This window comes from Cyphomyrmex costatus, unplaced genomic scaffold, assembly GCF_001594065.2.
Source record: "Cyphomyrmex costatus isolate MS0001 unplaced genomic scaffold, Ccosl1.0 scaffold124, whole genome shotgun sequence".
NCBI lineage: Eukaryota > Metazoa > Arthropoda > Insecta > Hymenoptera > Formicidae > Cyphomyrmex > Cyphomyrmex costatus.
In genome coordinates, this window is record NW_017275218.1 from 124611 (window position 1) to 149375 (window position 24765).

Genomic DNA, 24765 nt, shown 5'->3' on the forward strand with positions numbered 1-24765 from the left:
ATTCCGGCAATCGGATAACGGCGATTTCGCGCTAAAGTCACTCGAATCGAGTCGAGCTGAGAGCCAATAGAAAGATAGACAGGATGTCGAACGTGTCTGAACGTGTCGCGAGCTATACGTGCGTACTTGTCGCTACCACTCACTAATCTACGCTTGCCGAGTTGCCACCACCCCCGTCCAGCCGACTCCCCTACTCCAGTCGCGATACCAGACAATACGACGCATGCGCAGCCGACAGAGAGAAATCTGAAAGATTTAAAGGCCAGTCTACATAGAAGTCATACCAGAACGTTAGGTTAAGCTGGTTCTACACAGTTCTAGTTGTATTTTGAAATCAAGATTGGCTTGCAATGTAGAACCGGCTTTTCACGCAACAGAAGTCGTAACTATTATTTTCTCCATATTTCACTGTGATTAATTAATTTTCTACCCTACTCTATTGTTGTAAATCATGTATAAGGGCCTCTTTGGCCAACTTATTCTGATTAAGGGTACTCAAATGCTTCGAAGCTTTCGACTGACCAATCGAAAGAAAGAATTATACCAATCAAGAAATGCTTCATAGCATCAAATTGCAAAAATTTAGTTTTCACGTTGATAATCAATCCGAGTTGGTTGTCATCGATTAGCGTTAATCGGAGTTGGTAAGAAAGCTCGTCTACATAAAAGTCGTAGACTGATAAACATTTGTCGTACGACAAAAATTTTTTGTAATTGCAGTTTAATAGAAAGAGCAGGTGTTGGAAAATTAGGCGAGTTCAAGCTAGGTCCCGCGCTTACCGAGCGATCGAATATGATTGGTTGGATCCATAAGTAATATGTTCATTTGATCGACGAGCAGGCTAGCCGCTTTGTCAACTTGTGCCTATTCTTTAATATAATTGGTCTTGCTCTTAGTTCCTCCCTGGATCAAAATGTATAAACCAATCATATTGAAGAATTTTACAACACAAGGCAAAGCTGCTAAAACTTAACAACTCCGATTGATTTAATCGGTCGATTAACCCACTGGAATTATCGCATCAAACGAAATGACAAATACAAAATTGGTCAATGGGAACGGCTAAAATCGGAGGATTGGTATAAAAGTTATCCGAAGGAAGTAAACTACTGCTTGGCCTTTATCCCAAATAGCACATATTTTAAGGATATTTTATATCAACAATTAATTTTTATTATTTTGAGAATATTCTAAAAATGTCATAAGATATACTCAGAATGTTTCTAATTCCACTCATTCTTGTTTATAATCAAAATATCTTTAAATATTTATATATGTAAATATCCTAAGAAAACATCATACTACCTATATTAGGAATTAACTACCTCCTTCTCTCACTTCGCGCGTTGTATGCGATTCCAGGGTATTCTGCCCTCCCTCCTCCCCCCAAAAATAATATAATCCAACCCACATGCTGCTCGCTTTGCGTACACTTTGCAACGCAAAGCAAATGTCTTGTAGTATATTTCTCTAGTATAATGTACCAGTTAGTGGTTAATGATATGTATAACTTTAAATAAATTTATTGTCTATAAAAATTTAATTACAAAAATTAATTTAGAATCGTACGTACCATCAAAAGCTTTATATTTAAAATGTTTTATCACTTTGTCCAACAACTGATTCATGTCCATTAACTTACGTTACTTTGGAAAAATAGGAGTCCTGTTGGCGAAACGGACGGTGACAATCAAATGCAACGGCTACCGTTTAATTCGACATACTTGGACATGGAAGGGATGGACAGCGTCCACGCGATTGGTTCACGCGCTACGTTCATTGGAACGGGAGAGGGCAACCCCTTCGTGAGGGAAGTACCGAATCTACCCGTCTATGTCGATCGCATCAAACACAACCTTCAAGCAGTTTCAAGCAGTGTTTGAGCTGAGTAGGCTAACATTTCAATTTTGCCGTTTCACACAGTTCGCTGCAGTTCGCTGCAGTTCGCGGCAGTTCGCGGTCGAGTATTTCCAGTTTCTACCCTCTGCTGAGGTTTCGCTCTTCGCAACTCTTCGCCTGTCGCGCTCCCTGTTCGCGTCTCAATTCCATCAGCTGGTCAATGAGTAAGTATAGGTACAGTTAATAGTATTTGTAGGCGTTCGCGTATTTTTTGTGAACTGCGGTGACTAAAGGCAGTGGTGGTGAGTCAGGAGACGGCAAGGACATCGGATGTGCCTCACTGAGAGTTGTTGGTCGACAGCACCAACAACAGCGGCGGCAGGTGGGAGTAGTGCCGCTCCTTGTATCTGACTTTTATGGAGAGTAGGGAGCGTCGCGCAATATTCCGCGCAACCCAGCGCAACCGACATCGTGTGGGGATCGAAGCTCTAACGGCTACTGGCCAATTCGTGTAGATCCAGTGAGTCATCGCCTAGCACGCAAATCGCTCTTATCTCTAGTAAACCGAAGATGGACCCGCGGCGGATTCAGGACGACGTCCTTCTCAAGAGGGATCACGATTCCGTTGACGATTTTGAGCATCTCGGCCACGACGGCTCTCCGGACGAGCGTTTGGAGCAGCAGCAGCAGCAGCTTCACCATCAACAATCACCACCAGCTCAGCCAATTGACACGCCACGTGTCGACGATCTACTGCACATCGGTGATTCCTTTCAGCCGTTGGACTCGTTATTGCCCAGCGCGCTTCTTGACACCGAAGCAAAACCCGTACCGGCGACCCCGCCGCCTTCCGCGGACTTCGACAAGTGCGCGGCCATGGCGCAGTCGTCGGATCCTTTCCAGCAGCCGCTGGACCCGGTCGATTCCAAGCAAGTCAGCATGACATTCGTCGAGATCGAGCGATCCTATCAACAACGACTTCATGATCACGACGACGTATACTATGACGATGACAACGAGCAGGAAGAGATACTTCTCCAACCACCGTTGTTATCGACCTCGACTACGGCTATTCAACCTGACCCTCTCCTGTCATCGTCGATGAAAGCTGTTGACAGCAAAGCTCCGTTCGAGGAGCGCGAGGATACATTGTTCACCGATTATGGGAAACGTGATGTCATTCCGTTGAGTAGTTCCAATACCGATGATTTTATGCAAAACATCAGATCGTCGATGCTGCCGGCACCGGAAAAATCACCTCTCATTGACTTTCTCGGTGAATCGGACAGTGAATCATCGAGGGAGAACAAATTTAAGAGTATTACGGATGATGACTCATGGAACGTGATGGAGAAAATAGACACGAAGCGGGAGGCATTCGAACCGCCAACGAAACCGCTGCCTCCATTACCTAGGGAAGCGCAGCTCCTCGAGAAGGCACATCAGGACGTGTACGAAACATCGAGTGACTTCTTAATCGCGGAGACTACAAAACCGTCACAGCCGCCAGCCGATTCGAAGAAGGAGAGTATCAAACGGCGCGAAATACCAAAACCCAAAGAAACCGTCTCCTCTCGTCCAACTAGCAAGAAGCAAGAAATCGAAATCGCACCAAAGGAAATATTCCGAGATATGGGATTAGGTGAGTGAACTTTTCTCTTCCATTTTCTTTTAGGAATAAACTTACCTACGCGAGACTAAAGCAATTATTGACTGAGAACCATCAATTCTACATCTCTATAATCTTTACAAAATTAAACTTCACACATACTTGTCGAATTTCGCCTTATTACAGATTAATAAATATTCTCTCAGTTAACGATTTTATGGATATGATATTAACGTTATTTACATAAGATGGGGTGCTAATTTCTATTTTATTTATTTATCTTTAATGTCATTTTAAATCAATTGTATATATATCAAGCCCTTTTCAGTTTTTTTCATTTGATTCTAATAGGAAATTAAACAGAAGACAATAGTTGCACAATATTGCATATAATAATGAAATTAAATTAAATTAAATTTTTTATGTAAATTAAATTAACAATGTCAAAATTACTGTAAAAGAATTGGAGAAAAAAACACGGATTTTTTATTTATTACGGAGAAGTTGAAAATTATAAAATTGTAGAAGAAATGATAGCGTAAATCTAGTCAAAGAAAATTTCGTACAGCTATAATTGTGAATAACGTATTTGATTTTCGTCAATCTTGACGAGAATATGTTAATTAATTTAGTGCTGATGCACGAACTCACTATGCTTGGAAGTACTTCCGCTTGGTTACAACGTCTACGTCATATTCGCTTATAGATATCTTTCGTGTGTTGTGTACACGATTAAAATAGCTGTAACCTGCGTATTTTTTTTTCTACATAATGCTATGCTCTAATTAACAACTAAGAAATAATCCATTTCATGAAGGGTGTCGACGCGCGGAAAATTGATATCAGCACTCGCAGAAAATATTTCTATACTCAATGCTAATACTCCAAGATCTAAAACAAAATAAGATCGACATCGAGCCAATCATATTTATTTTTCAAAGTAGAATATTTTAATCTTAAACGAAAAATTTTAAAATTTAGAATAAAGTATTCTTGATGTTAGCTCACATTAATTTTCTTAATAGAAAAATTTAAGTTTGACACAATATTCTTCGTTTAAACATTTTTATTCTATTCCTACGGAAGGAATGTTTTATTTATATTTTTCGGTAATGAAAAACTGAGCTCAGCCGAACTGTAGGGATCTCTTGTTCCACGTGTCTCTTACCTAACTCGCTACACCACGAGAGCTTCGCTGCTTTGATGTTGTAGAATTGCGCGTATATAACTGGATAGACTTATTCTATAATAAATGTAAGAATATATAAATTTCTAAATTTATACGTGTGTTATACTTGTTTTCAAGATAAGATGTCGATCTTATTTTATTCGAGGATGTATAAGAATCAAATTATCGATCTCTTTTTAAAATAATCTTAATTTTATAATGTATAGGGTTGAACTAAGATGAAGTACGTCAAGAACATTTTTTTCTCCTCAGTATTAGAAATCCTGTGACTGCTTCTCTTGACACCGATTGCGTTTACGAGATGTGGATCGTTTGACGGTCTTTTTGCTATTAATATGTTATGGACAATTTGAACATAGTGAAATACTATTTCAATCGGTCATTCAATCGTTTGGTGAACAAAGATTTTCTTCAAAATAGCTCTTTTACTGTATATCTATTTTGCGTTTTAAAATATAATAAGATAGATTTTTAATACATAAGCTTTGTACAAAAAAGGGCTGAATCATATAGCTGAAACATGTAATGTTAATTCGTAGATCTGTTAAAGTAAAGTTTATTTTTTTATTTTAGTATCTTAGTACTTTTATTTGAATATTTGATAAAGTGTTTATTACACTCTTATCAGTACTCTTGTATTACATAACTGTTATTTTTAAATTAAGAGTCTTGTACTTAACTATTATTAGAAATCCTTTCTGTGAGGGCACTAATTGCAAGTTCCAGTTGATTACGAAGTGATTTATAATAATAACAAATCAATATCGGTAAAAATAACAATCGTGTGTCAACGACTTTTGTAGGAAATTGGAATTTGATAAGCCTGTTTATTTTGGCTGAATTTTTGCATCAGGTCTCATCTTTTTTCCTTTTCTCTTCTGGAGAGAAAAGGAAGAAAGATGAACTAGTGCAAAAGTTTAGTCAAAAAGAACAGATCTTATATTGGATATGCATCTTTTTGGCGATAATAGCTGGTTAATCCTTTTTGAAAGAAACTATCAATTATCTTATGTCTACAATAATTAATTAATTATGTTTTAAAATTGTATAATATTATTACTAAATTGTATTTAAGTTGCTTAACCACATAAATGTATGCCTAAAGAAAATGATTCGGTTTCTATTATAAAGATACATATAAAAATACGATTGGATAATTTTCTTTATGTAAGTATATCATATGTTTATTGCAAGTTTATCTGGATATACCCATAAGAGCAAAAACATAGTGTATAACGCATAAAAAATATAAAAGCCGATCAAAATTTTTTTTCATTTCTTTCTCTCTTTACAAAATAAAAGACTCTAATTGGTTGATTTCTTTATATAGTACTTTATATGTATAAAAGATCTTGTCCCAATCTTAAGTCACCACGAACAAAACAACATAAACTGCATAAGCGTAACATTAAGACCACTGGACTAATGAACATCTGGCATAAAGACATCATATCGATTTACATAAAATGCTCATTAGTTCAGTAACCTTAAGAATTGTTGTTTTATATACTGGTCAAAAACTATTAACTTGTCTAATTTACACAGATTTAATCCATATCAACACTATTAAATCTGTAGTGTCAAATTTAACTTAAGCATTGTTCGTTTTGTGTGTTAGAAGCTGCTAGAAATTGCTCTGAACGATCCCAGCGTACTTTAGTGCGATCCATTTCACGCTGTAAATGCTTCAAAGTATTTTTTGATTAATCAATTTGTAAAATTCTTTCTTCTAATTGATCAACGAAGCATTTGCAGCATTAAATGGATCCACATCCAAGTACGCTGGATTCGTTTGGAGCGAATCCGAGTAGCTCCCGAGAGACAAAACGAACAGTAATTTAATGTGAGTTACCACTCCTACTAAATATATCGTTATTTTATACTAAAAATAATATGGTAATCAAATTTAACACTAGATCATCATGTCAATTTGACACTGTAAAATGTCAAATATAACTATTGTTTTAGTATAATATAATGATATATCTGAGTACGCGAGGAGCAATGGTGACTCACGTTATAGATTAAATTTCATACTATAGATTTAACAGTGCAGACAAACTTATAGATATATGTATATGTCGCGTTATAAACGCATACATATATAAAGATAAACGATTTTTTTAAGCAACTAAATTTCCTCATTGCCTAAATCAAATCATACTGAAAAAAATCCTTTTTTCAAATATTTTAATAATGCAAAAAAATGTTATACTTAATAATGAAAAAATTACATGAGAGAGAAGATTACAGTTTATTATACTGTAAAAGCTTTAAAATATTCTCTCATAATTTCCGAGTTATAAATAAACCTTTATATATGTAAAAAGTGATGCGATTTCGGCAGCCTTATTCTATGAATAATAATACCTATGAATAAACCCTATGAATAAGTCATTTGAAAAAATAATCTGTACTGAAAAAAAATTTTTTTCATTAAATACGTTACATTGAAATTAAATACTTTAACTTAAATAAATATTTATTTCGATTAGAAAAACATTTAATTTTACTTTATGAATTATTTGAATAAAGAAATGTTATTTTTTGAGTTAAATATGTAACATTTAAAAAAAGAAAGTATTTTCCTAAAACATAATGACATTTAATAAAACTAAAAAAATAGTATATTGAAGAGAATGTTTTTTCAAACAAATAGTTGAACACAAGAAATTGTTTATTACTTTAAATAATACGATTATATATTTGAATAAAGGAAACGAATGTAATTGACAGTATATCAATTTGAAACTAAAAAATGTATTTTAAAATTATATGTGTCTTTCATTGGCTGCAAAAAAACGTTTTTAAATTTGTACATTACTGATCGGTGATAAAACTTTTGCATTCTGAAGTGGCCTATATACCAAGAGTCTATTGACTAGGAAAAACACAATCTATAAGCCGCGTTAGAATGCGAAAGTATTATCAATGGGGTCGATAATGTACCGAACCTAAAAACATTTTTTTTACGGCTAGTACAGACATGTAATTTTAAAACATAATTTTTAACTTCAAATTAATGATGTTAATTGCATTCATTTTCTTAATTTAAATATATTGAATGATTTAAAGCAATAAATAATTTTTTTGTTTTCGACTGCTTGTATTAAAAACACATTTCTTTCATTATAATAAAAAACAAATTTTAAATAAATATATTTGTTTTAAATAATTTAATATTTAATTTTAAACACATAATGATATCTTTGAGTAAACAAATTTAAGTAATTCATTAGATAAAATGAAACTTTTTCTAAATAAAATAAATATTTATTTAAAGTGATTTAATTTTAATACAATGTATTTATAATATTAAGTAAAAACAAATTTTTTTGTCAGTATAAATGTATAAATGAGTAAATAATGTAAATATTTACTATAACAATATATAAAGTTTAATTTACAATATTCAATAAACATTTGTGATTTATTTCATTTGTTAATCTTGATGTAATAATATTTGTTTTTTATCTTAAAGATACATATATTTTTCTTTATTCAAATAATATTTTGCTAAGTAAAATAAAACGTTTTTCTAAACAAAATAAATATTTATTAAAGTTAAGTATGTATTTAATTTTAATGTAATGTATTTATGTAATTAATACAGACAGATTTTTACGCAATTCGACATTTAAGTTGCGAACTTTGATTGGATACTTATGGTTATCGCAGCAATTGTTTCTGCACGTTCTGCAGAGGCGTTCTCATGGAACCTTTTTATCCTTGTTGTTTATCAAATGTTAAACAAAGACAAATAATATTTGCGAATATTATGAGCATAAAGTATAATGCATCCTACATAGCTCAGTGTTAGAGCGGAAATTAGACTCACAGAATTTTTGGTTCGCATTCCGTGTTTTCGAAAATAATAAAATTATAAAAGCAATTGTAACTAATAACATTTATATAAAACAGTTGTCACATACCAGTATATAAAATATCATTTTTAAAAATCTTATATTCATTTAACAATTTAGGTAAAATTAACCTTATCATTTAAAAAGATTTAAAAAAAAAAAATGTTTATTTTTACGTTATCATCTTTTAATTTGCATAATATAATATACTGGAATATTCAAATAAATATTATATTATTGTTTGTATTTAAAAAATTATTTTTTTAATTATTGAAGTTTTTTTGAAATTAAGATGTTGTTTCATAGTGTATAAGTTTTAATAACATAGGTTGGAAACTGTCAGAAAAGAAAAAGATTATACTTCCAGTAATTTATGCAGTATACATATAATATTATTTATAAACACATATAGAAAATTAACAAAATATTTAATATGAATAAATCAAATTCATTTAAGTTAAATACTTATTTGTGAAGTTATTTCTTCATAGAAAATTGATTCTTCGTAAATATTTGTGGATAAACAATAGTGCGTTTTCAAACCTTTTCGATTCCCCTTTGCTTTTGTTTGGTTCTTGAACGCGATTAATAAATGACGAAATAATTTCACTAAAAATGAAAGAAAAACGTATCCACGAACTCACAATAGTAAAATAGCATTCAACACGAAGTTCTGTAAAGACTAGACATAGCTCGACGACTTTACTGTACTGTTATTATACTTCGGAAACATATTTTTAACCCCACCATGGCATGAGAAACATTTTTTAACCCCACCATATGTCCCTTTTTATCTTCATTGATCATAGTTATCATTCAACGCATGACTTCTTTAAATTATGTCACTTACATCTTGTAATACCTTGTCGAGATATTTATATTTCTACTTTTGCTATTTAAAAAAAATTCTTGCGAACTTTTTAAATACATATTTTAAAATACATATTACGTTATTAAATTTTTTAAATTGCGTTATACATACGTAATACCCGCCGCCTGTATATGTATAATTACATTTTTATTATGCAATTAATCTGTAATTTATTTTTTGTTTCTTAATAATTAAAAAAGTGTTTATTAATAGATGATATAGCTAAGATATTGAATGTCATCAAATAACAGATATATATAGTCCCATCGCAAAGAAATGGTCATAATTCGTCGCATTACATACGACGTGCAATGTTATTTTAATCGAGTGTCAAGACCATGACCATCGTGAAATTGAGAATTTTTTCACTTATCAACGACGACAATAAGTCGTGAAATACATATAATAAAATTGACGTTGAATATATGTATTGTGATTACAGATGTAGCTTTAAATAGAATTTATGTATCAGTGTGTGTTACAATATCTGATTATCTATCTATAACATTTGTATATTTTTATTTAAATATACATATATTGTATTTTTTAATCATATTTAACCCTTCAAAAAAGTCACACAATGATTACACAATGAGTTAACCATTTTTTAAATGTTACTAAATCAATAGTATTAGTAGTCGTGTCGAATAAATTGCTAGTCGCTCACCATTTTAAAATCATTTAATATTGAAGTTAAGTTTCCAATTGTGTGTGTGAAATTAATTGTTTTTTTTTTTTTAATAGTACACATTAAGCTCCAGCACATATCAAAAGAGCAGGAAAATATTTGAATTCTAAGTGAAAATTATATACGTTACACAAGAAAACGCTTTAAAACTTATTTGTACACCCAATATATTATATTCGGGTTATTTTGACCCACGATGATCATGAAGGGTTAAAATTTATATTTAAATGAAACGATGTTAGGTGTAGAATTTATTACAGCAGAAATTTTGCTCATAGAAATATTTAAGTTGAATTATGGACAGAATCAACATAAAAAAAATGATGAAAGGTACGTGAAAGTGAAAATAAGCTATGCATGCGCATTGAATAAAAGTACTTTACGTGCCTTTTGTCTCGTTTTATGATTATTGACTATATCAGGAGGGATGAGAATAACTTTCATTCACTTTTATAATTGTTCTAAAGTGATCTCATTATTTCGTTTTATTCAAATTGTCACTTTATTTACAGGTGCGATACGTAACAAAAAATAACGTGCTGTTTCTTGCTTCTGCGTCACGGTTTAATTATACTATAGTGACTACTCAGGAATCTAAGACAGAATTTTTATATCAAGTATATGAAGCATTTCTAGATAAATTTTAACATCACTCTAATGCGACACGTCTTTGCGTTGTTCCTTTAATCAGACACGATAGTGTCTCTTCGTATTTTAACATTGAATAAATTCTTGAAAATTACGTAATTTTTAGCCTTCCAAACGAGAATACTCTCTCAGAGTACGTCGGAGAGGGAAAAGAAATAGAGATGAGTAAAAAAATATTGAAAATTTTTTGAAAAAGCGAAAAAACTTCAAGATACAAACATGGCTCTTTTATTTTATGTTTGCTACACTTGATTCACATTTTCTGAAGTAATTATTAAATTGTAAAATTCATGATATCTTCTTTTATTGAGTGTCGTAGTTGATTTTTCGATTGCGACCGATGCATCACGCAGTTTCTCATCAGCTATTGTAATTGTCAGTATGTACGAGCTAGGTAATATGGCGATGGCTTGGGAGGGCGGAGGAGGTGGGTTCGGCTTGGAGAGAGGGCTCGAAAGACCTCCGGGTGGGTCGATAACAGGCGCCTCAGTCCTCATCTCACTGTGCACGAGCTACGTATTCTCCGCAGTGTTCTCCTCTTTAAAACACCGGTGAATCGTGCGAATTGAACTCTCTTCTTCCCGCGCGAATTCATCGTCATCTCCAAGAGGCTACGTCCTCGTCGTCGTCCGTCTCGTCGGCGTCGTCGTCATTGCCGTCGTCCTCGTCGTCGTCGTCAAAGTGCGTCATTCAGTACGCGCGCGCGACAAGATACGCCATTATTTCCGCGAACGTTCGCCAGGCGCGCTGACACATAGGAGAGAACATTCCGTACCTATATACTGGTTGACGGCAGCCCGACAAATACAAACAGTGAGGGAAGTGCGCGTCGCGCAAGGACGTCGGTCAAGTGTGCGTAAGAATGGCGAATCTGGACTCGGCGACGTATCCCGCGGTCACTAAGAACATTGATGAGGGCAATGAGGTTTGCAAGCGACCCGGCGCCGACGCCAACTCTGCATCGATGACCAACGGCAACCCGTGTTTCTGGAACATTCTGGACCCCCGTAAGATTCTTTTCACGATCAATTCCAAAAATATTTCGGAGCAATTATACCTAACTTACTATAGGTACTGTTCAATAACTAGATCGTGACGTATCCTTTTATTATATTCTATCTAAGCGATTTGGGATAAGAACGTGACATAATATTATATTTCACGCGGCGACTTCTTATCGAGAAGCAGAAAACGAAATTGGATAGCAGGTCATTTTAATCCTTATCGGCGCTTTCATGTCGGTGACCCGGGTTTCGCACTGCGCAGATGCTGCCCGATATCGGAGAATCTTCAATCGAAACTAGGTTATCGATCGGTCGCGACTACCTGCAAATAACATTTATGTCGATGTGTCTATCATTCGCCTTTTTATTGTATATCTACCTGCTCATTTTAGGTTGAAGTTCGTATTGTGGAGTATACTCATAAGAAAATTCTTATAGAGACGATGCTGATAGCTTTAAACAAAACAAACTTTAAAAAACAACCGTCAACATTTCAGTTTGACTAACAAGGAAAGAACGGTTAACATAATTATTATAGATCACTCTTAAATATAACAATTATATCTACGTATTTATTCTACTCGAAAAGATAGATAAATTCATTTATTAATTGAATATTTGTCAATTAAAAGGCTGGAATTACTTTTAGTTTTCTTACCTTCACCTTTCTTTATCTTTTTTCTAGATATCCTATCTCGTCACCGATTAAAGTTTAAAAAAAGCAACTTTTTCTATCCTCATTCACTGTCTATAAATTTTAATCAGGACCTGAGTTGCAATGATTTAAAGTAGAAAAATGCATTATCTAGGGCTTATCGGTTAACATTGACTTAATTGAATCTTTCCTTCCTCTAAATAAAAAAAATTATATTTTATTTTAATAAATTATAAATTTGTAAGCTTTTTAAACATGCCCCGCATTTACATTCAAATGAATATTAAAAGTTAATAAAAATGTTTGAATCGTAAAATACCTGGTGACTATTTTACATTGTGACTTGTATATTATTATTATTAATATAATCCATACTTTGATAATTTTACTGAATAATATTGTAGTATTGAATAGTATTATGATATGCTAATAAAATCTCTCGATATAATTCTCTATATTTTTATAATGCACGTTTGTTGGACGAGCGGGTGACATTCTGGTTTCGCAGTACGATAGTGCGGTACGCGTTATGATTTCTCGCAATTTGAAATAATTATCATCGTGACCTTGAATTATGTAACGAGATTCAATCGTGACGACGTGCATACAATCGACTTTCGAACTTTATGCTTAAGTCATCTCATCAGCTTCAGAGTATAGCAGTGACAACTAATTATTAAGAGTAAATTGCATAACTAAATTATCGTTACTTTTATTGGATTAACATGATGAAAAGATGATGATAATTTTATTATTCACTTGCTCTGTCTCATCCTGTCTCTGCACTTGAGCAAAGAAAATGCTTATTAATAACTTGTTTAAAAAAATATTATATCATTTTTTTGTAAAGAATCTTATCTTCTTTATTATATTATCGAACTTTATATAACTTTTGTTTTAATACTTTTTCCAATAAATATAAATATTTTAAGACAGGATTGTTGTAAACATTATTTATACATAATTGTGCGTGTTAAATTTATCAACTTAAAAAAATGAAAAAGAAAATAAAAGCTATTTTTGCAAATAAAGATAAGTACTTTACCGAATGTCAGATAACGCGCTGTACAAGGTTAATGATACGTAAATGCATATAATGGTGTATGGATAATACATTTAGAATATAATGTGTGTGTAATATACTCGGTAATATACTAGAAAGACGACGTTTACTAGCGATATAGTTTCGTTTTATATTGTAAAACTTAGCTTTGTCGATTTTGTATATTGTGTGTGCCTGTGGAAAAAGTGATGATTCCAAAGTTAAAAGTAAAAATGCATATAACGAGTTGTCGTTTCAAGGCAACAGGAGTCATATTGCGCCGCAGTGCACACACGATCGATTGCCGAAGCTTGGCTTCCAGGATTTGTGCGCGTGCTTATAATTTACTGGCATGTAGTTTCGAGATTGTTTCCCACGCGATATATAAAGGCTAGGATATATGTGACATTGAAGGAAATCATGTTGACGTTTCATTATCGAGCACTATACACTTCGCGATTTTCATCTGACGCATGAATCATTATCTGTCACTCGGATAATAGAGCATACTCTTCTAGTGCTTTGGTTTTGATCGACCAACTTTTTTTTATTTGATATATCTCTGTTTTACAGGCTATGATGATAATATATTCGGCGACTTACTTTTAAATATATTTTTCTAATATTTTCTACACTGCAAAAAATTTGCTTTAAATTTCCTAGTATTTCTAAATGACGCGAAGAAATCTTTTAAAGGACTCATATTTAAATCGCGTCCTTTTTGAACTGTATAATATTAATCTTATACAATATGAGGAAAAAACGTATATGTATCAACAGTGAGTGAAAGGGTATTGATTCCTTTACTCTTTTTCTACTATGTTGTGTACTTCGTTCATCTTTTGTCGCTCTATTGAGTAAAATAACGAGAATGGTTTCAAGTAGAGAATTATGATGACTCGTTGGTTGAATGAGTAGCTCGTGTTCAATATTAGCAAATCTATAGACTTTTGATATAAAGCAGCAAGTTTTTATAATAAATAGCGATAGATTATTAGGAAACATATATTTTTTATTACTAAATGAAATGCTAAACAAGTGTATAATATTTGACAAATTAATAATAAAATTTGTTTTTTCGAACCATTTTACAGTGTTTTGATAGTCGTTAGATAGTCGTTACAACTATTTTACTATAGGGGGTAATAATCTCTTATCCGTATCGATTTATTATATAATTATTAATAGAAACGTAACTTGAAAAATAAGCTGAAAGAACAGGTCGCGTTTAGGATAAATTATGATTTATTATATTTCTTACTTTTATTTAATTCTCTATTTCACGCAAAGAAATTTTATTTGGTTTTTTTTGCAATGAATGATTCCTCTTCCACAAAGAAATTAATAATTAACTTTCGCAAGTAATAATTTGCACAATCTTGAATGTTAGAAATGTTAGAAAGAAGCAATTTTCATTTCATTGATACTGTGTTGAATGCATTCTATAACTAGTTCTATAACTAGTAATCTAGTTTTCTGTCCGTGATCCTATCTCAAGAGCATTAACAGAATTACCCTACAATGCTTGTATAACTTCAATTGTCTCATCTTTTTTTTCCTATTAGTTCTAAGATTATACTAATTGAGAGCAAAATTTTATTAAAATGTAGTTTTTTTTGACATCAAATAAATTAAAAGAAAAATAATACCATATTATTGACAATAGAATATCTTCTGTAACTATTGTATTAATAAGTAAATGCTTACTTATAAGGGATAAAATACAATAAATCAGAAAGAAAAGCTCTAAATGATAAAGCTTTTCAGACGGAAGTAATATTTTTCATAATAGAATTATTTATTGGTTCGATGCTCATCAGCATCAAATATTATTAACACTTTCTAAGATGCCTGTAAGGATCAATATTATTAAATTGCTTGCAAATTTGATTTGAGATATTACTATTCTAATTCTGTTAAAATTGTGTTTCAAAACTGAACATTAAATTCGGCGTGTAGTTTGCAGGATTAAATATGAGTATACATTTATATGGAATTGAATTATTTAAGTACTAAAGATTCAGCTTAATCGTTTAGAGCCTTTGATTTATTGTGTATTCGTATTGGAATAATACTATATCTAATATTGTAAAATAAAATAATTGTAAATATTTTTTAAATTTATTTGATCAAGGAGACTTTATGTATCATAAAAAATTCCAATTCTATTATTTAAGTCATTTAAGATTTTACAACATCTTTTTGTTATTGAAACTTAATCTGTAGCAATTTGCATTTTGTACGTTAGAGCAGGCCTGTCCAATTTCATCTTCAGAACAAAAACGCAAAGAATTCAATGTAAGATTTTCATAAATTGTAAAGTGTTGATACGTTCAGACGCGTATCGATACTTTACAGTTTCCGAGATCTTACCCGTATTAATCTATCTTTGTGTGTTAATAGTTCTGCGTTTTAGCTCTAGAGCTCAAATTCGACAGGTCTGCATTAGAGTGAAATACAACACTAATATTCTATTTGTATTATTTACAGATGCATGGTTTAATCCTGAAAGACTGAATCCAAAAGGTAAGAAAATAGAGAAGTGTTGTTTTGTTTATTTGTAGGGTAAAATAGTGTATGTACGATTGATCGATTCATTTATAGATGTTTGCTAACACATTTATAATACTGAATATTTATAATACTCAATAATCTAAAATTGACTTGACGGTTCGATATTATCGAAATTATATTAATCCTTAAGAAGGTTCTCCAGTCATTTGACATAATATAGGAATAAAATAATATAGGAACTTGATGAAATTTTGAGAATAAGTTTGTTTGAAAAAAAGTCAAATTATGTCATCGTCAATTATATATATATTTCTATCAAAATATTTTAATTTTTTTATTAGGAATATTAAATACTATACACTAATAAAAGATAAGTTCTGATGAGAGAATAGATGAAAATCCAAAATATAATATATTGTAGTATTTATGCAGAATGATTATTGAGGATTGATACGCTTGGCCATCGAATTGAATTATGGAGAAGAAAGGTTGAATCTTTAATCTTATTTTGTGAAATCTGTATACGTCGCATTTTGCAGCTAAATAATATCAGGCTGTTTCTTAGCACATAGTTTCTGCGAAATATAAACAGAACGCGGATATTAAACTTAATACTAGTCAACTTGATTTAATATCTCGTATCAGTGTCATAAAAAAACTGATTAACTTCAAAAGCCAAGCATTCAATCAATATCGCGTCTGTTAGTGTTTCAAATTTTCCCTTAATCGGTTCGACATAGTCTAATAGAGTCTGTATACATCATAAAAAAAGAAATTGTTGCAGAATTACTTTAGATCAAGAAATATATTTTAAGCAACTATTCTGCATCATCATGTGATGAAATTGAAAGTTTGTTTAGGTGAGTTCATACAAACAAAATATGTAACTCTCAAAAGTGACTGTATGTTGAAAAGTAAAATTGATTTTAAAAAATGCAGTTTACTTATATTTTTTATCAAACTTTCAAAGTACCTACCTAAGAAAATTAATTGACAAAAAGGTATTTTGAACATTTTAAAAGTATATATTTATAAGTAAACGTTTTAATATTCTCTAAAATAGAAGGTATGTAACAAATATTCACTCACTCGTAAATAAGGCGTTCCGTAAAGTATCGCAGTTCAAGATACAATAACTAGTCCGACACGAATGCGATTTCAAATCGGCGGCATCCCTACCCGTTTATCGGACCCGCCGTTCTCGGACGCTACTAAATATAACGTCCAGCCAGCCTCTCGTTGATCTAGTGCCAGGTTTCCGAAGACTATCGTCGAGGTTTCCAAACGAACGGAGCAGTTCCCTCTGTTACGAAGTCATCAGAATCAGCACGTATTCTCAGTTCGCTTGTTGTTCTTCGATTCTTTTCTAACGTGTTTTTCTATAACGATTGTCTTCTTGTCAAGCCGATCGTTCAAATCCAGGCGGAAATTACAGGCTTTGGTGTAAACAATAATCAGTAGAATCGAATGTTCATAGAAAAAATGGTCATCACGAAGGAAGAATGTGAGTAACCATAATCCATGAAAACGATGATTATTTGACCACATGTATATCACTCGGGTTGTATAAATGCAAGAAGAAAGATTAAGGGCTCAGTAGTAATGAATAAGAAAGCAAATAAGCTATTAAAAAAAAAAAAACATTAATAGACAATACGAAACACATGTAATTAAAGTTGCGAAAAAAGATTGATTGGAGAGAGTAATAGACATTAAGGAATAAAAAAATAGCAATAATTTGGTGTCCAAATATACATAAGTCTATGTCGAACTATATCTGACATAAGATTATTTTGCATGTCGTCTAGAATTTTCTTTATATTTTACATAAACTTTGTACAAGTTGCTAAACTTGTTGAATAAGAAGTTTGAGAATCTCTGCATATTACATCACGTTACGTAGTCTTACGTATATTTTCTGTTTAATTTTATCGAGGTTTTTTAATGAATTATTTTGGCAAGAATCCAATCATCAATAATTGACATAAAGAAGCAATTAATATTTCAATTTAAGAGTTTGAAAAGCCGAATAGATGTTATGGTTCTCTGAGAGGAATCCATTAATAGATAGCTCGGATATTGCCAATATTTTCTTAATATCTTATTTTAACACTGTAAAATGCGATAAGTTTCTTTATCAGTTCTCTTTCCTATAAATATATGTATATTATTTTTTCCTATAACACACCTGTGCCATTCGACTATAAAGTTAAGTTTCAAAAAGCGGTTTTTTAAAAGTAACTTTTATACAAATACTATTCTTCCGATATTTTTTTTATAATAATTTGTAATTTTTATGTTAGGTAAAGATTTTTTTAGTACTAGAACATACAAATGTAAATTAACCTAATCGCAATTTAAGATAAATTTTTATGAAAAAGGAAAGTTATTATGAAAATAAAATTACTTGTAATTAATTGTGGTTATTTATGTATATAAAGCCATACAAAAATCTAAAACTCCACGTACAAATTCAAATTAAAAATAAAAACTATTAAATGGATAAAAAATGGCACAGTTAAATAATATAATTCTCATATTATATTAGAGAACCAGATTACTTATAAATTTTCTTAATCATTAAAATTTTGAAGCTAACAGATATTTTTAATTTCCATGTATATCTACATTTAAAAAAAAGATTTTCCTATATACAAAGTGTCCCGAGAATTTCTTCCAATCGCTTTTGTGTAGATAGAGCGGACTAAACTGAGTCGAACAATCCTCATAAAGCATTTGAGAAAAAAAGTATTAAAGATATTCGGCTATATCTTTAAAAATTAATATCTCGTTAACCATTGCGAAATTTGCAAAATGGTAGAGAACTTTTCGATTCAGCTTAGTCCGTTCTATCTGCACAAAAGCGATTGGAAGAAACTTTGGGACATACAATGTGTATATTTTTTTTTAATTATTAGTTTTCAAGAAAAAAGACATTGGAGTAGAAATAAATTGGAGTAGAAGTAAATTTTATTTAAACATGAAATATATATTTCAACAATAAATAATTTCGCATAATACAAAATATATAATATAAACATTTCGATTTTTATTAGAGCATCCTCAGTATTTGAAAATGTTAAATACACATATAAAATTACATTCTAATATGAATTGCGTCAATTATTTAATATGGTATTTAAATTAATTGATATAAACATCATTGGTGTATTAATTGTATAAAGGTCTATCGTAACGCTGCGATCATAAGCGATCATAGTCGTAAGAAAAAAAGATATCGCAAGGGGCTACGCAGAAAAAAGGAACAGAATAAAGAATTTCAACCTATCAGAAATCATGTATTGTGGAATAAACAGTGTGTATTCCATAGTACATGATTTCTGATAGGTTGAAATTCTTATTCTCTGTTCCTTTTATTCTGCGCAGCCCTAACAATGTTTATCTATATTGTTCGTAATGCAAATCGTAATGTCTTAATAACGAAATTATATGTATCACTTTGCATCATGGAGAATTAATTATTGTGTGTGTTGCAGTATTAATAATACAATTATTTTAGTAATCAAGTTTAGTAATTCAGTTTTGAAAAAAACTGTACCGAAAAGTGGGTTCGGCCTGTCAATCAATCTCGCGTTACTAATAGGTTTCATCTAACCTTATTTTGTATGTAAACACACTTTTCTCTGCACTGTGAGAAGACTGCATTACCATTGGCTATCGTAACGCCAGATAAGCATTGTAATTGAGTCAACTCTTACGACGAGCTTATGATAGCGATTACGATGAGCGTTACGATCATTGTAAAAAAACTTACGATTAGTTATAGCTGGACCTTAATACGTTGTAGACTAATTTTACTTATTGGTACAATGAAAATTCACACATATAGTTTCCTAAACTGTCTCCGTCAAAAATGTAATTCCTCTGTACGATATTGCATTTTCTCGATTACATCTTGGTGATAGATCCTCCTTTCCTCCCTCCTGCTACTCTTTTACACCTCCTCGACCTCTCTCTTCTAAATAACCATTCATTGACTCTCTACTTATCCTCTCTCATTCTTCTCTTTTCTTTTTGTAACTTTCTCAAACATTTACGTTTACTCCTATTACCGCTCTCTGCAGAATTCTTCAACATCCTCAAGCGCATTAAGCTCACCTCCGCCGATCCATGTGATCGCATGCTTCTTCTCTGCCTCTCCCAATATTTTAATCCTCTTTTATATATCCTTAATTTCTCTCCAATACTTTTTCTATCCACTGGAAACAATCTGTTGGGGGGAGGGTCCCCAATTCCTAAAACCCAATTCCATCCCTCTTTCTTTCCTCCTTTTGCTCTGTCTCCGTTTCCTTTTTCCTCTCCGAACTTTTTAAACAGATCTGTTTCAGGCAATTGAATGTTTATGTTTATTAACTCCATTAAATGCATACCCGACTCAATCCTGCTTTTTCGGCCTCTGTAACACAATCACAGATTGTTCTCCGCGGCTTTAACTCTGGTTTTCTAACGGCGTTTGTAATTGCTCAATTTTTTTCGATATTGTCGACTACTCGAGTTACTATTGTTCAAGTTCATGGCTTTAGTTTCTCCGCCCTCTTCCTTCTCCACTCCTTCCTTTTGTTAAATGCTCTTAGCGCATACCTTCTCTCTATCGCGTTCCTTCCGGTGTCCTTCAGGAGTCAGTCCTTGTTATTTATCTCCTTCATTCAGCCGGATGGTTCGACATTGTTTTTTGTCTCTGTCATTCTAATACTCTTCCATATCATCGCAGTTTCCTTCACCTCATCTCCGAACTGCACTCCATCGTTGCTCCTGATATTTAATACCAAAACTCTTTATCTTATCCTCTTCAACGCTTTGTTAAATTTTGCTCGCCTTCTCATACGTTGCAATTAAGTTGTTCAACTTTACCTCCTTCCATACAATCTTCTCCCACGCTATCTTCTTTTCGCTCAGTCGCGTCTTCTATTTCCATCAAATCGACTACGAGATTGCTTCTTGACGGTCGTACTACTCATTGGCTCAAGCGTCGCCTCTCAACCCCGTCTATTTGGAGGCATCGATAACTGCTTCATTAACTATCTATTTCATGTTTCTATGTATATTATTTTGTATCTATTTCATGTGTTTATATATTATTTTATATCTTACTATAATGTAGTTTGAATTACTATATAAGCTATCAGTTTCTTGCTGTCCTTGTACTTCTTTTACTGATAGGTATAGTATAGCAACAGTTTTGCTAATGCCTTACCATTTAGTACTCGTATGTGATTTTCTTTCTTTCTTCATTATTTCTTCTTTTTTTCTTTCTTTATTATACTTCCTTTCGTCAATGTAACTTAGATCGTTGGATACAAATTTGAAGTCAGATTTAAAAAACTCTAAATGGTAGATCCAATATGGCTGCGATATAAGAGTAAATTAGTGTTTCGGGGGTTTTATTCTTCTTTCTTACAAACAATTTTTAAGTCATATTCGTATTTAGCACATCCTATATTTACTAAAGAACTCTTCGTTACAAAAATGCAAGAAATTATAACTTTTTATCTTCACACAGACAAATAATTTTTTTTATAAAAAAATCTAGCGTGTAAAAAATATATATTATAATACATTTTAACACGTAAAGAATATTTAGTAACATTTTCAATCTCTTGTCTTAAATATTTTCACTCATATCTTAAATCACTCTTTTTCAATTTTATTTCTTTATAAATAATTAGAAATGAATAATCAAGTATAAAAATCATAGAAAACATTAAAAGTAAGTATTAATGTATCAGAAAAAATGAAATCATAACTTATTTTATTAAACTGTGAACAGTACATATCGTAAAAATGATAAAGAAAAAGGTGAAAGTATGTATACTTGACACACAGGATTAATTTTGGATAAAGATTTCTAAATCTGTAATTATATATGTGATATTATATTTTACGAAAATTATTATATTTAATCGATAAAATAGACTGTAAAATTCCTTGATACTTACAATAGAATTTTTCACGTAAGGTATAGATTCTATTCTATTTGTGAACATACATAGCCGCTAAAATGGTAGCCCTTTTTCTTTCCACTGGATGACGCACGGTATAGATAAATCCGAGGGAGAGACCACTCGTACGTATGTGAATCGATACCGCGGCGCCATACACGACGTCGCGTCGACCTTTAATATACATATAATTCTATACCATGAACGAACACGCTAGTCACGTGAACAAGTAAACGCATTTCGCTTCTTATCGCGGTTATGGTTATATATAACCGTACTGTATAAAAATTGAAATGTCATTTGTATCTTTTTTTTTTTTTATTAAAGGTAAATGCCACACGGAAGTTGCAAAGATAAACTCTTGAGAAAAATTGTTTAATTATAATTATATCAAAATCATGTACGAGATCCTAAAAGTATCCGAGCTCTACATAGAATCTTTGTTCTTTGATATCCTTATTGTGGAAAACAGTATTTAGGGCAGAACTTTGATAAGTACCCTCTAATAATAAAAGATATCAAAGATGTACGCAAATGTCAGATATTTTTTAAACAGACTTCGTGTATAATTGAACGCATTTTGGCGAAATTAAACAAAATCATCTCTAGTTATCATAATAGGACTTCATATTTTGTAACTCAAACAGTGATCATCTTTGTTTAACATTAACAAACAACAAGGATGTAATAATTTACTTTTACTATGTTACGCTCGCTACTAATGATGTAATCTTCTAGATCTAAAAGTCTGATTGGATGATTTAGATTATTTAGAAGATTACATCAATAACAGGGAGCGTTCACAACTGTTAAATTTGTTGAACGGGAAGGCTTTGATTGTGCACACATTACTAATCGGCTAATATAGTGAAAAATTACTAGACGATGTGAGTAGTGTGTGCAAGTGGAAATGTGGGCTAATAGGATCCTCTCTGTTGAACGCAGCCGTTGTATATCATCTGTCTTTTGCTGAAAAGCACTTTATATAGATTTGGTTAGTATTTTCCAGTTGAATCCATTGTATAATGAAGCATTCTATTTTCGAGGATGTGCAGTTGTTTTAAGCATGGTAAAGAGAGATGTATTTTTTGAGTTTTAATTTTGTTTTTATTCTTGGAAGTTATTTATACTAAAATGTATAATAGTAAAGCACTCTTAAAATATTAAAAATACCAAAACTTATCTAGAATTATGTCAGCTAATCGTGACAAGGTTAGGAGTTCAATTACAAAAGAAATTCTGGTTTTGAAATAAACTATTTACGATAACTCTCTCCAATATTATATGCCGCATTTGACAAAAACTTAATTTATTAAATATTATTTATTATGTTTAAATTATATTAAATTATATATATACTATATAAAAGTGTATAAATAATACTCATGATACAATAACTTATAAAACGTGTTTACAAAGTTTTATTAAGGAATAAGTATGATAAATATGTACATATGAAAAGTAATAGATAATAATTATAATCTTTTAACTTTGTTTAAATATATAAATGGTTTATTTTAATTGTATTTTTTGACACATCATTGTTATATGTTTATGTAGCCCTATTTTGAAATATATCATTTTAATACGAATACAAAGAAGCTTCTAACATGTTGTTACATTGACGGTCCTTAAAAATTTAATATTGTATATCATTTTATTTTAATTTTTTGAGCCACTTACTAATATTCTTTTATAATCTTTTACCTATATTACAAGTGTTATAACACGAGGTATATATTTCATGTAATGCATTTATTGCATTTAGTACATTAAATCCAGTCTGCGCACTTTGTATGCTTTAAACATAAATCCCGCTTGTTAAGAATGCCATATATTCCAAATAAGTAGGATATACATCAAGTTGAACAAGGAATATAAGCACTTGTATTTTACTAGATATACTCCATTACTATCCCTTTGTACTTATCACCGAATAACCATTAAGTCTTTTGTAATCTCTAAAACAATCGTTTTATATGGATTATGATATGTGATTGCGTTATTATTCACTACATTGGCTAATTGATTCAGCTGACAGTAATTTTATTATCATTGACAATAGGGAACTGAAATCATAATAATACTAATATAAATTTCAAATATCTAGCTCTAATTTGCTAAGCAACAATAAAAGGAAGATAGGTCAATAAAAAGCATGTAATTTCAGATCAGAGAACTTTAAAATAATTTATTAATTATTAAACATCAATTAGTGGAATGTTTCGACTTAATTTAGTCTTTATCACAATAAATAAATAAATAAGAACATACAGAAATTATTCTAAGACCACTTGACAAACTGGAGAGAATTACATTTAAATTGAAATATTATACATGGTGTGACGTTCTTCAAGTCTAATAGAAATACAAAAAAATACTACTTCTTTGTTCGGAAGCGAGGGAAAGTAAAGTCAAGATGATAAATTTCTTGTATAAGTCACATTGAATGCTAATATAACATAAAGGAATATAATAGAATGCATGCACATTACTCTCACTCCTACTTTTTTTTTATTTTGGCATAAAATCCTCAAGCGACGTAAATACCCTAATTTAATTACACAAGAAATTCTGATATATTTAATAGAAAAGAATTTAATTATGCTTATCTGATAATTTCTACAAAAATTTTGATTAATTTCTGACTTGATTGAATCTATTAGATTTCCAATAAATACATTACATGAAATATAAACATTATAACATAACATTTGCATGTAAGAGATTGTAATAATTATCTACCTGTTACTTCATATGGATGTTTATCATTTTTATTCCTTAATAAAACTTTGTAAACAGATTTTAAAAGTTATTGTGTTATTTTACCTTTAATTTGTAAGCATTATTTGCAAATTTTTTATAAATCGTACATATTATTC

The 24765-nt window shown here is 31.3% G+C and overlaps 1 protein-coding gene across 3 annotated transcripts in view; it reads left to right on the top strand.

Annotated features, from left to right (window-relative positions):
• Window positions 1-2186: 2186 nt before the first annotated feature.
• Window positions 2187-24765, top strand: part of Rtnl1 (reticulon) — a 29133-nt gene continuing 6554 nt past the window's right edge. Inside the window, exons 1-2 of one of the 3 annotated variants that reach the window (XM_018550635.1) lie at window positions 2187-3482; window positions 15900-15935. In XM_018550635.1, the coding sequence (XP_018406137.1) occupies window positions 2411-3482; window positions 15900-15935 (1108 nt within the window). In that variant the 5' untranslated portion in view covers window positions 2187-2410. Of the gene's footprint in view, window positions 3483-10944; window positions 11716-15899; window positions 15936-17221; window positions 17428-24765 lie in introns of those variants that run through there. The other 2 variants (XM_018550636.1, XM_018550638.1) reach the window with 2 other exon arrangements.